Here is a 14,322-nt window from a genome sequence, read left to right on the forward strand (position 1 = left end):
CACGCTTCCACTGCTCTTTATACTTTTACATGTTAAAACATGTTGACAGGAATATGGAAGTCAGTGCTAACTACTAAATATGAGAACATAGCCTTTAAGTACAAATGCTCTTGCGCTGGCAATCCTCTGAAAATAAAAGGTGCACGCACAAACTGTATTGATGTCGAGAGTTGAGTGTAAAACTGTTCTATCTATTAAGCCTTTTTATTTTATGCTTTCCGGTGGTTTATATAGAAATATCAGTGAATTAAAACTGATAATTTCACTGTTTCAAACAGTGAAAATTATCAGTGAAAATTATCGATAATTTTCACTGTTTACTGTGAAATGACGTAATTTTTTGGACGAAATGACGTAATTAACCCAGCGAAATTCTTTAGTTAAACTCTTTAACAATGTATATAAACTGGGAAAATGGCATAAAATAAAAAGGAAATTTGTTGGATTCGGCGGAAGATCGATTTTAATTCACTCGTGATCATAGAAAAGATTTTTTTTTCAATGATCACTCGTGAATAAAAATCGATAATCCACCGAATCCAACAAATATCCTCTATTTATTAGAGATACAATTGTTTCATGCAGTTAAACAGTGTTACAATAACGCGGACATGTTTCCAATGTTCTGGTGGTATACTCAAATCAGCCAATGAAATAAATGAAGTGTATTAATTCGTGTTTAGCCGCAGGAAATTGTATTTGACTTTTATTGGACACTTACACAGGTCAGGTAAGGTCAAAAGTGACGTTAAACAGCTATGCCGAAAAAAAATCAAAGTACTGATAGTACTGGTGTGACGATGCTTTTGAAGAGGATGGATATAAAAGCATCAATTTAAGTTGATCTACATCATCACAATTGTGTATATGGGTACGAAAAAAAAATTTGGTACAAACATTTTGGGAACAAAAAATTTATGCCAAAAATAGAATTTGGTAACAAAAAAAAATTGGGTACGAACAAAATTTGGGTACGAACAAAAATTGGGAACGAAAAAATAAATTTGGTACGAATAAAAATTGGGTACGAAAAATTTTGGTACGGAAAAAAATGGGGGTACGGGGACGTAGTACCCCTGGGGAACTTGACCCACAATCGCACATTCTTGGCCATTTCCGTAAAACATCGGATAAGTACCTCAAAGGCAATAGTATGAATACACATTTATGGCGTACCATTTGGGTCGAAAGTTAACAAGACGTAGAAGGTAAAAAGAGAAATGTACTTTGACGTACAATATGTACGTCGAAGTAAATTTTTTTGTACTTCGACGTAAAAAATTGTAATTCGACGTTCAGTCTTTACTGACCCTTGAGTGTTAGCCAATCAGAAGACGCCTTACATCTGTTGCTTTTAGAGACATTTGACATTGAACATTATTATTATTATTATTTGTACCAAATTATGCGCATTTTGACCGCTAACTAATAGATATTGAACGTATTTATTGCACATTATTATTATTAATTATACCAAATTATGCGACTATTGACCGCTAACTCATAGATATTGTGCGTATTTATTGACCTGGCGTGGCGGAATTAACCTCTGACTTATGCAAATAATTGTTAACACAAAATACAACCAAACCAGGGCGGTTATTATACATTTTTAATCCCCTTATCGTTTGGTAACTGTTTGGTTACAGTTGGGAATTTCCTACACAGTAATGCGCTGGACCGTGATATTCCGCCCCGCATGGTCAATAAATACTCACAATATGCTTGATAATTTTATTTTTAAAAAAGGTAACCTTGAATCTTCTTCAAATGGGTATATAATCTATTTCAATGCATTAAATACTCGAAACTTCTTTGTAAAATGTTTGTTTTTTCAAATTTGATATTTTTATTTATTTTGTCCTCAATTAAAAAAAGATATTTTAAACATTTATTATGAATAAATCGGAAGGAAAAGCGGCTCATGAGACAAGTGTTTTGATCGGCTGTTAAGAAAATGTGTACGTCGAAGTACAAACATGTACGTCGAAGTACAAATTGTCTTAAGCCTAAACATTGACGGTGTATATCAAGGAATCGCATAAGTCTGTTGTTTAATAGATCTTTTGCAAGATACTGTGGGTTTAATCTGCAAATTTGTCCTAGTAATTTGAGTTTCTGACACTCGAGTATGTAAACTATTGGTATAGCATTTATTGTTATTAGACAGAAATCCGTAGAAATGCATTTCTGGTATCCTTGCATGTTTTTTTTTACAGAAGTTTTGAGTAATTTGCAATTTCAATAGGTCACTCGATAAATTGTTATTCCAAAGCTCACTGCCGTAGATAGCCTTAGGTATCACAGTAGAATTGAATATCGTGATCATAGTGATTGGGCCTCGTCTCTCAGGTTAGCGTCGATGGCTGGCGTATGGGCGTCATCACCGGAAGTGAGAGAGGACAACTTGTAAAATAAGCCATCATGCCACACTCTGTCAAACGCTTGGCGTGCATCCAAACACATTAACACAGGTGATGAGTGCTCCCTAGAGTAATTTAGGCATTCCCGTAGAGAAAAACTTGTCATGATGCATCCAAGTCCGTCTTGGAACCCTCATTGTAACTTCCTTATGGAGGTCATTATATTGCCTTTACACCGGTCAAGCAAGACCATCTCATACACTTTTAGCAAGATCGAATATAATGTTATGGCCCGATAGTTGCTCGGTTCATCTCGCCTTTTTTGCCCACCTTTATGCAAAGTAATAATGTCACCTTTCATTCTATCGGGGATTAATCCGGACCGTAACATAACAGTATATAACTGAGATTAAGGGTAAGCGATTATGTCTTTACCATATAGTAAGTGTTCGTGGGTGATATTTTCGGGACCACATGCTTTCCCCTTCGATAAGGTCTTAATACACTCGGCCACCAATGCGAGAGACACAGTGACGTCTTGATCGCGAGAGAAGCCACGAAACGTTCATCTACTTCCTGTTTGACATAGTGCTCCAACTCAGCATCGAAGTCATCTAAGTTGGATGGAGTGTATCAGTCTGTAAAATACTTGGCCCACTGGTCCATCAAACCATTGCAACAGAGCCACCTGGTGTGCCAACGCACCAGCAGACAAGTCAAATGCCTTATGACTTAGTGCATTTTACTATTTATAACATCTACATTAGGTTCAGATACATGTGTATGTGTTTGAAAAAATGTATAATCTTTAATGACATCATCTGACCATGCATGTCCTAGATTTCAAAATCAAAGCCCTGGTCTGACACATTGGTAACATTAACGTTAAACTGTTACCAGTCTTCTGAAATTATTTTTATTGAACTATGTAATGAAATCTAAATCGGGCACTGATTTTTCTTGTTTTAAAACAGTCATAGATCAGTTGTGGCCTCTCGGTAATTACCAATTTTTGCTTACTTGTCACAACCTTAAAACTTTCCACACTTCTTTAATAGCAAATCTGGATTTAGGTGATCTTCAATGGTACATTTACACTTTAGCTCTGCCACAAGAGTGCTTGTAAAGTCAAGTCACATATTTCAATCTAGGCCATGTCAAACTCAAAGTGTCAAAGACAAATGAAAGATGCGTTCATAAATTATTGTCCAATTGTTTTGCTGTGAGTTTTTATATCATATAACTGATGACCATCATGTGAGAGAAAATTTACATTATCTTAGTATATCAGGTTTAGCAGCCTTTTACATAACAAAGTTGGCTGGTTTTCAATGTCGCTTCTGGTGATCAAACCCGCAGCACAACCTCCTGCAATTAAAGACGACACTCTACCACTAGGCTTTTAGGAAGATTTTGAAATTTTTCGATCCCTCGTCAGAGCAACCAAACCAAAAATTAAGTCAAATATTGCCGACTCGGTATTATTGAGTCAGTTTATGAGAGATAATGGAAGATGCAACATCTCTTACGCCCCCTAGCATCGCCTAAAGCAGTATTCAATTCTCAACACGAAAGTGCTGGAGTTATTGATCCAGAGGGACCAGAAAAAACACTTGATTAATGTTCGAAATAAAATCATTTGATTAATGACAATACTATTATTTGAGTCAGGTCACAGGGAAAGGGCAGTCTAACCAGTATCCAATTAAACTATTTGTTATTGTCAGAAAACCGCTTTTAAGCAAACAGCTTTCAAGCGACTGCAGGCTGATCTGGGTCCAAACTGGCCACAATCGCCTTAATGTCTCTTTTACTGTGACACAGTTCATTTGACTTTAAAATGATATCAAATACTAAAATAGAAAGAAGAAATAATACAAGCCAGTAATTTGAGTAAAGACTTTGTAATCAATGTTTTTAGGACAGCTTGGTGATCTGCAAATCCCATGTGATATGTTGATATCGGATATCATAGTCATTCAAAAAGTCGCAAAATGCTCGAATACAATTTACAAAGCAAAATGTGACTTAAATTGATACTAAAAATACCAGTTTTGCCGTGTCAAGCTGTCAAGATCCAGAGAGTCCTGCATTCACATCGAATATATCCTTCGCATTCAATCCATTGTTGACATTAGCGGAGATTTAGTAAATAACTCATATATCCTATATTCTAAATAGCCAAACAAGCCGATGTATGCTGTAAGAAAGTTTTGACACGAGTGTGAACATTCTCTCATGGGCGCGGCCATTGTTGTATGTTGAGGCACGAATGACAACTCTGCTGGAGAATGTTATCAATGCTAATCAGCGAGATATGCCGATTAGAAAAATCGAGCTATCTCAATCGGACTGGCTCGGTCTTTTACATAGCTCGCCACTGTGAAGAATTTGTTCATGGTATGATAACTTAGACGAGCTGCTGAAGCAGCATCGTCAAAAACGGTAAAATTATTGTACCACGTGGCTAGGCTATCATCACGTGATTGGTTATAAAGGCAGGGATTTGATTCAGCTATACTGGTTCTCGTCAAATCTCTGTGCGGACGTTGATTAACAACCAGAGGAAAACGGTACCCGATGGGCGTCGAAAATCGTGTTTAACTTTCCAAAATCCCTTTATAAAACTCGTGTTTGTCAGATGCATGTACATACAACGTTTTCTTAAAGGGGCCTTTTCACAGATTTTGGCATTTTTTTAACTTATTCATTAAATGCTTTATATTGATAAATGTAAACATTGGATCGTAAAAGCTCCAGTAAAAAATCAAGAAAAACATTAAAAAAAGGAAAAGAACATTGCCCGGAGCAGGTTTCGAACCAGTGACCCCTGGAGTCCTGCCAGAATCCTGAAGTAAAAACGCTTTAGCCAACTGAGCTATTCCGCCGAGTACACATACTTGGCGTATTTTATACCTTATATAAGCAATCTTCGTAGTTTCACAAAATTTAACGACAAAAACAGAACTCTCCAAATTATTCAATCGTTTCGCGTTGCAACGCTTTATAATTTTTAGGTTTTAAAATCGTCAAAAGATGCATATAATGGCTATATTAGAGCATGGTTAATGTTCAGTATTACTGTTTCCTCACAAATATCATAACTAAAACGAAAACTTACGAATCTGAAACATTTTTTTTCAATTTTGTCAATTTACCAAAGCGTGAAAAGATCCCTTTAATGTCTTCGTAAAAAAACATCGGTAAATATCAATGTAGAAGTGTTATTTATTATCAACATTAAACCTAGTAACATTAGAGAATTCGGTACTCGCGCAAGCGTCTGAGAGCGTTTTTAACTTACCGAAATACCAATTATATTTAGATAATTTTATGGAACAATATTTATCTGCATTTTTAAAAATCAATACATAACATAAATTTTGTATTAGTGTTATAAGGGATTAAAATGTTTATTAAAATCATCCAGCATGTCGGGTAATGTATAAGCATAGAGGCCACTTTGGTGTTAGCTTGTCTAGGATCTCTGACCGCTTTATCACGTGATTAAGTGGGCGGAGTGATCGTCTTCCAGGCGAGACGTTAATTAGTCATATATACACATCAAATTTACATATAAACTGTCACACTGTTGAGTTACCCTGTAGGCGTAGTCTTTTGGTTGTCATACGGGTACTGGATGAGACAATCATAAGGACATGTGTAATAGGGCCGATTCCCTAAAGTTTGGTTTCAGCTGCAAGGTGCCTGTACCACGTGACTTTTTCGGCTATGTGTGGGACAGTCGGTAGAAAACAAAACATCGCTCAGGTAACGTTTGATAATTTCTTTATTAATTTAAAACTATTTTCAAAAAAAACAACAAAGACGTGTGCCCGGTCAATGTCAAAATACACATCTTTGTTAAGTTTGCGCAAAATTAAATAAGTATTTTTTTCAAAAAGTGCAACCGCTTGTTTAAAAACGCACGAAGTGAAATGCTATGTGTGGTATAGTTTTATTCAATCAACCAATAACGTTCATTATAATATTGTCGAAGGTTTAAAAAATAAGGCGGACATTGTAATTCTCCCTAGAAAAGCTACATACATTGTATATTTGCGCGAATACATCTGATTCGGAGTGTGTGAATACAAATGTAATAATGCTATGTGTGGGACACATTTTTGAAATGCTATGTGTGGTATACAAAATAAACTAGAGAATAGAAAGATTGACTTAAACGTCAATAATATTTTAAGTCTGTCTAAATAACAAAAGTTGGTAAATAAAACATTGTTGGTACTGTTATGCCCGCTTAAAAAATGATAATCACGACGTTCATGTTACTCAAAATTATCATAATTGTCGATAATATATATTCATAATTCATTTACTTGTAGAATGCCATTTGTTCGCAAACAGTGTGGTAGAAAGGTCAAAACACAGTCGGGGATCTCCAAATACAAAGCCACCCACGCACGGAAATGAATATATTTCTGTTGCGGCAAACCTTTTCTTGTGAGTTTCTATAAAATTGATTAATTGTTGAATTTCAGTTAATTGTTACTGCCAACTAATGCACATGTTTAATACACAAAAATCGTAAGGATTGTTTGTGCAAGGTGCCGTGTGAATATAATTGTAACTAAACTACAAAAAGTGTTATTGAACTTCTGGTTGTGTGTTTTTTAGCAGGAATGTGTAAACATGTTAGACCGTAACGGCAGTTATTAATAAAGAGTTAATACAGCATTATTTAAACAAATAGACAATATGATCAATAACAATTTTTTATGGAAAATCATGGCTTCGTATATAAATCCTATTGAGCTATCTGATATATCACGCATGAAACTTATTTAATTTTTTTAAGTTTTACAGTTTATTTCATCTTTATTTTGTTCTTTTCAGGGAGATTAACGTATTTTGGGAAGTACCTTCAAGAGACGTACTGATATCTTGATCGATGAAAAGTTGTCATATCTAGTTAATGTTCAAAAGTTTAAAAGACTGTTTGTTTTATTACCAGACGGTGCAAGTATTGCAGTGAAAGAAAACAATCAAAGTAAACATTAAATAAAAATTTGACAATTCAACAAATTGAACAACATTATATGATTTAATGTTAATTACTTGGTGCAGTGGTAACAAGATCTTGCAGCCCCCTTTCATGACCGGGGCGAAATAGTATTTTCATTAAACATCTTAAACTATTTTCAGTTATTCACATTTCATTGAAATTGAGTTAATGAAGTATGAATACAATTCAATACGTTTGTTGGTATAATACCGCCCCCCCCCCCCCCCGGGTCAAGACATTTTGGAGATACCACGAACACAGGCAAGAATGTAGTTACACGATTTATTGCTGTATTGGGCAAGGCCCCGCTTAGGGGTTCGCTTGTATCTTGTGGATTCATTATTGGATTTGGATATGGACTTTGAAAAGTGTTTGAGTTAAAATTTAGGTAGAAATATAAAATAGAAACTTTGTTAATGTGTTAGCGTAATTGTTTGATTGAATAACGCTGCACATGCAAACGAGTATGTGTGAACATCTTGATGTCGGTACCACATACTTGTACATATTGTTGTATAGATTTATCCGAAATCTTCAAACTCTATGAAAGTCACCAATATTAAATTGAAAAAAACAACCAAAACAGTATAATTCAACATCAGAATTTATTTAGTATAAAAGTTATTCATTTATTATATGTTGATGGGCGTGTTTTAAATACAGGTGATTGTCGTAAACGCAATTCAGTGTACGTATCCAAATACGTTCAAATAGACACATTACAGTGGTCATATAGAGGGGTTCACTCATTACACGTAGAGATGCCACGCCAAAATACGTATAGATATAAGCATCACAAACGTCTCACTATAGCATATAACATAAGTAATCAATCGGGGTTAATTTACACGTAAATGAAAGCGTTAAAGCGAAATAGTCATTGTAAGTATTGAAGACGGTAGGTATGAAAACAATATTTAAACAACAAAGTCGTGAAAGTTAATATAAATTAATTATGAAAAATATGTTGATTGTGTTTAATTGTCGGAGATGTCGTTTTCAGAGTCGATCTGTTCCTGTGTGAGCTCGTACTTCTTCTCCAGGCCGGTCACACCGCAGTCTATGATCTTGATGGTGTGTTTTGGGACGGCGTTGTTCGGATCGGCGGGCACGTCTCCTACTGCGCGAACAACGTCCTGTGAATAGATCTATACTAGTTAGCGCTCTCAATCGTTGAAAAGGGTGGCGCATGCCATCAATCCCCGATCAATCACAGAGGAAGACTGGTGGGTTCAAATGACCAAAATGTCAAGAAAAGGAAGCATGCAAATAATTACATTTGACAATTAAAAAAGGGCTGTTTAGATGACTGAAGAATGTCAAGTGCAGTTAATAACCTTCCGATATAGCATTAATTCATTCTATACATGCTTATTCAGCAGCAATATTAGCATCTATAGCAGCATTATTATTAAAGATTAATATTACTTAGCTAAATTAGGTAATAACACAGATAGTTACTCGATATTTTCAAGAATGTAAAAAAATCAGCTACGAGGGAAATATTGTGTAAAGTGTTGCTTTTGCATTACGGCATCAGAGAGTGTAATTTCAATCTCTATTTCTGGAAAACAAGTTGAGCCCCGCACCTGCAAGAAAGGGGTTTAATGCATGTGCGTACAGGTTAATCTGGGACGACTCTTATAATAATATAATATAATAATATTTTTCGTTTGAAGGAAGCGAAAATTGTGTTAAGGCGGAAAGTGTCGTCTCTAATTAGACTGCGTGGATTGCACATTCTAATCTGGGACGACTCTGTAAGCATAAACAAATGTTTCCCAGAGCGAGGCTCAATTTGATTGTCCCCAAAGGTAAATAAAATATCTGCATGCTGTAAGTTTAACTCTGGCTTCTGGTTATCGCTATCTATAGACATATGTTCCTCAGAATTCTAATTTTCTCTAAGCGCCACCTTTAAGACCAACGAAGCGCCTCTTACCATGCCTTTCACGACCTTTCCAAACACGACATGCTTGCCGTCGAGCCACCTGGCCTTGCTGAGAAGGATGAAGAACTGCGAGCCGTTTGTGTCCTTGCCGTGGTTGGCCATGGAAACCATGCCTGGGGCTCGATGGCTCAGAATGAAGTTTTCATCAACAAACTTGTCCCCATATATGCTTCTCCCTGTGATTGCATAATATACATGTATATAAAATAAATTAATTTCAATACAGCTTACGTAAAATGCAGGTAATCTGAATCTTAAATGCAAAATATAGATATAAACTATACTTTTTTACTTGCCTTATTAATATTAGCATTAATATTACTCCGTCCACATCGTAACAATTACTGTTATTATAAATCATAATTAGAATTACTAATAATTGATTAAACCCATGCAGAAAACAACTAAATCACATTCATAATATGTAAGTAATATGTACAACGCAAGATATACCGCACACCATCACCAAAGGTCGAAATGCATGCTTGGGGTATTTGTTCATCATGGAGTAAGCAGAAGAATAAAAAGAGGTTTCATTTCATAATGTATTCATCGAGATACCGTCACTAGCAGCCAAAATAGTTGTGGCCACACTAAAACTTTCTTATCATGTGACTCTCGTTATGGGAAAACTGGCCTTATGCATGTGCGAACAGAGTCGTCCTTATCAGCGACGACACTTTCCGCCTTAACTGGATTTTCGTGTTAATGAGACTGCCTTTAAATGAACAATTCCATAAAAGCTGAAAGTGTTCTCACTTATAAGCCTGTCAGACTGTACAGGCTTATCTTGGACAACACTTTACGCACATATATCTAACCCGGTTTTCCCTTAACGAGGCCCATATATGCGCTCTGATAAGGTCTTTTCTCAGAACAGTAGAGTCTAGTTATTCTAAGGGTAAAATGGTATAACGGTTAAAAAGTAGTTCGATGTAATACACGCGTGTGGCATGTTCAGGAGTCGAAGACATCGGGGCCGGAATAGAAACCTGAAATAAACGCTAAAAGAAAGTGTATTGTCCGTATTAAAAAAGCAAGTAGTGAAGAACCTAAGTACATGCTTAGACTGCCTAGAAATGAATAGAGATCTATCCAAAAGTATCAAATTAAATTATGAATTATATTGTCTAAAAGCAAACTATGCAAAGACAACTATAATGATTGTGAATCTATCAAGCGGTATAGTGGATTAAGGGATTACATATCGCTAATCTAATCCTATGTTATTCTATGACGTTTAGGGGTTTTATAGATCTAGGATTCTTGTCTTGACGCTTACCACCAGTGCCGTCTCCAACTGTGACGTCACCCATTTGAATCAGAAAGTCCTTAACGATACGGTGAATTTTCGTACTCTTGTAAGAAAGTGTGCTCTAAAAGAGATCACGGCTGATTATAAATACGGAACAAAAAAATATTTCCTGAAAGGAATTGTCACACAATATGCAATTACAATAAGCACAATAATTCAGGGCATCATGCTTATGTAAATGATGAATGATAAACCGCATTTCATGATGCCCAGGGCATTCTCCGTCACCGATGTATTCTGAGCAAAAGAATACGAACCGCTTCTGCCCTTTCTCAACCGTGCATATTTGATGCTATTCATATCAAACAAGCTCATCAATTCAACTCTGTCATATAAATGTACGATACACGTGCGAACAACTAGTAAGCTAGGATTATAACCGGTATATGGACTTTGATGTGCATTTTTTAAACAAAATTCAAGCACGCACATTTAAATTAAGGGTTTAAGGAGGAAAATGATATATTTTAAGCGTGAAAATACCATAATGCATTACCGAACAAGGGTTGCGTAATTACAGAATGTTACACGAGTCGGGTACAATTTCCGTTTTCTCGGCCACATGCAAATAAGTGAACCATGAACGCAGAACGATCACGTGACGTACCCCCTGTTCCATCCCCTACAGTTACGTCGCCCATCTGAATGATGAAGTCTGGAACCACCCGATGAATTTTGGAGTTTTTGTAATGAAGTGTATCCTATAGAGTCAACGTGATACGTTTGTGTACTGTTGATGTTTTTTTAGTTTTTTTCCTGTATTAGTTACTTATTTAAATAAATGGAGCCTCTAAAGAATGGTTAGTTTGTACAATATAAACATTAACAATAAGTGTGGAAACATTTTACATGCATGATAGTTATACGTATTGAAGAACTTGTAATATATTCATATGCGCCGCGTTCTGGGAAAATTAGGTTTAATGCATATGCTTAAGTGTTGTAAAGATAAGTCTGTGCACTCCGCACATATTTGTCAGGGACGACACATTCCGCTTTTATGGAATTGTCGTCCATTAAATCTCCTGTTAACGAAAATCCAGTCTTTCGAAGCGGATAGTGTCGTCACTGATTAGCCTGTGCGGACGCACGAGCATTCAGCCCCGTTCTCCAAGAGCGCGGTTCATTTGATTCGCGTTCTGAGAAAACTGGGCATAATGCATGTGCGTAAAGTGTCGTCCCAGATTAGTCTGTGCAATCCGCACAGGCTAATCAGGGACGACATTTTCCGCTTTGATGACATTTTTCATTTAAATGAAGTCTCTTCTCAGCAAAAATCCAATTTAGGCGGAAAGCGTCGTCCCTGATTAGCCTGTGCGGACTGCACAGGCTTATCTGGGATGACACTTAACGCGCATACATTAAATCCTTTTTCACAGAGCACGACCCAAATGTTCAAGTATTTCAGAACTTGTCGTCTGCATCACTGTAGTCGTCTTAGTCAATGATAATCGATGTGTTTATGCCACGAGATGTTTCGTGATGCCACAAGATGTTTCGTGGCCTGCTTCAACGTGGACAAACCATTTCAATTCAATTTGAGCAGCAGCTGTGCTTATTGCTTATTGAAAGGGTTTCAATGGACTCAGCAATCAATGAGTAACAAAACAAAGGCAATTGATTTCTCAACGTTGACATCTGGTTAAACATCAAAGAATGAAAGGACAAATAAATTACTAATACGAAACTGTAGTATAACGCAAGTTAACGTTTTATAAATACTGCTACATTAAACTATTACACCAACAATATAAATTACTGAGTAGTTTTTTTATATTTCATAATGCGCGTGCATGTATAGTTTATTTAGAATAAAATGCGACTAAGCGACAATTTTACATTGGCAATGATTGAATGTAAAAATTATGTCCGTTGCTTAAATTTATTACACTATTTTTTAATGTCAGTCAATAATCCGAAAATTATTTATTTTTTTTACAGTTTATGGGGTTTACGAAATTTAAACATTTAACCACATACTAGTACACTAAAGTGTATCCATGTATTTAATAAATTCAGGTAAGATTACAAAAATGTTTATCATCAAGTGCAATTACTTATTTTGCTCTTTCTTACGAAATATCATACGGAGTTCATTTCAAAGAAAATAACAGATTACTGCCTTTGTACTTTTGTTTTCAATTCGACCCATGTATTAACTGAAATGTTTCATCTAGATTAGAGTTTAAACATTTGCGAAACCAGTTATGCACTACTCTAATTCCAATAGTTTATTTTAAGTCAAGCCCAACAGCAAAATATACACTCGTTCATTATCTTTGTTACACAGAAAAAAAATCTTTATAAAAAACATCGTTAAAGTATATTAAGCAATGCATACTATAAAGTATTTAACACATTATAAGTTGCTTTTTAAGAAAACTGAATGCATGTGCGTAATGTGTCGTCCCAAATAGCCTGTGCAGGCAGCACAGGGAAATCGGGAACGACACTTTCCGCTTGTATGGTACATTTCGTTTAAAGGAAGTCTCATCTCAGCAAAAATCCAGTTTATGAGAAAAGTGTCGTCCCTAATTAGCCTGTGCTGACCGAACAGGCTAATCTGTGACGACACTTTACGCACATGCATAAGCCCTGTTTTCCCATAGCGAGGCACATCTCCAATATTTTACGTATTCGTTAACAAACAATAGCATGTACTCACACGTCCCCTCTTGAAACCCTTTGAAATAGCGGCAAAGTTCATCGTAGTCATCGGACATGTTTCACCGAAAAGGGCCACAACAAAGCGCCCCCTATAGTCTTCCCCTGGGCCATCCAGGTCCTTGACCTCCACATCAAACCACGCCTCTTCTGTCACCGTGTAGTTACCACAGTAACCAAGACTGAAGACTGCTAGCAGACTAGCGATGAAAAGTGGCGCCATGCCTTGTATCGTTGAAGTTTCTGAAAGAATTCTATTTATGAAAAACAAAGCATAAACATATTAGATATATATACAATATTTGAATTATGAAAAATGTTATTTAGAAAACATTGTAAACATTTTAGGTAAAACGTTCATGACATAATCAGATGTCATCATTCCGCGATTAAAGCCTTAAACCATTCCATGCAACATCTTACAATTATATTTAACTAATGAATATTAAGTACATAATCATCTGTTAGGTTTATCCTAGTATGGTGGAGTACTGTTATCACTAAGAAGAAGAAGAAGTTGACAGAAAATAATTATCTTATGTTAGCATATACATATGACAAATGATAACAATATTTGTAACACACGCAGCAATTGTGAATACACTTATCCACTTATGTAAATTCAAATTATATCCTACCTGTTCAAGTTCAATCAAACGCGACAAAATTGTGATATGTTGATGAGAGTATAGTCTTCTCTTAAATAGGATTAGTGTGCCACGAATCAACTTGACACGACGGTGGGACTCTCCTTGTCGATAGCCAACCAAAATCCGGTAATCTGTTGCACATGTGTTTCTATAGAAATTTCTCGACCAAAAATAGCGTGTAACGTAAATCGGTACTTTTCGCGGTAGCTAGTTGCCATTTTCGTTTCACTAAACAAGACATCGTATCGTTATTAATTAATATTGAATTTATAATTTTATTTTTGAACACGGTCAATTTGTATTATTATCGATTGTTCATGGAGACGTAAGTTGCCAAAACAGCCCATTGCTTTTGA

General features: G+C 35.9%; 1 protein-coding gene across 3 annotated transcripts; it reads right to left on the reverse strand.

The window, feature by feature from the left end:
- Positions 1-7,974: 7,974 nt before the first annotated feature.
- On the reverse strand, positions 7,975-14,122 carry LOC127879020 (uncharacterized). 3 transcript variants are annotated; one of them, XM_052425608.1, is made up of 5 exons: positions 13,955-14,122; positions 13,318-13,559; positions 10,620-10,713; positions 9,329-9,513; positions 7,975-8,522 (listed from the first exon to the last, which is right to left on the reverse strand). In XM_052425608.1, exons 2-5 carry the CDS (start codon positions 13,537-13,539, stop codon positions 8,364-8,366), a joined length of 660 nt encoding a protein of 219 aa, XP_052281568.1. In that variant the 5' UTR covers positions 13,540-13,559; positions 13,955-14,122; the 3' UTR covers positions 7,975-8,363. The 3 variants fall into 3 exon arrangements, with proteins under 3 accessions (XP_052281568.1, XP_052281570.1, XP_052281569.1); XM_052425610.1 differs by lacking the exon at positions 10,620-10,713 and adding an exon at positions 11,260-11,353; XM_052425609.1 differs by lacking the exon at positions 13,955-14,122 and adding an exon at positions 13,770-13,895.
- Between the last annotated feature and the right edge of the window lie 200 nt (positions 14,123-14,322).

This window comes from Dreissena polymorpha, chromosome 4 (assembly GCF_020536995.1).
Source record: "Dreissena polymorpha isolate Duluth1 chromosome 4, UMN_Dpol_1.0, whole genome shotgun sequence".
In the NCBI taxonomy this organism is placed as follows: domain Eukaryota; kingdom Metazoa; phylum Mollusca; class Bivalvia; order Myida; family Dreissenidae; genus Dreissena; species Dreissena polymorpha.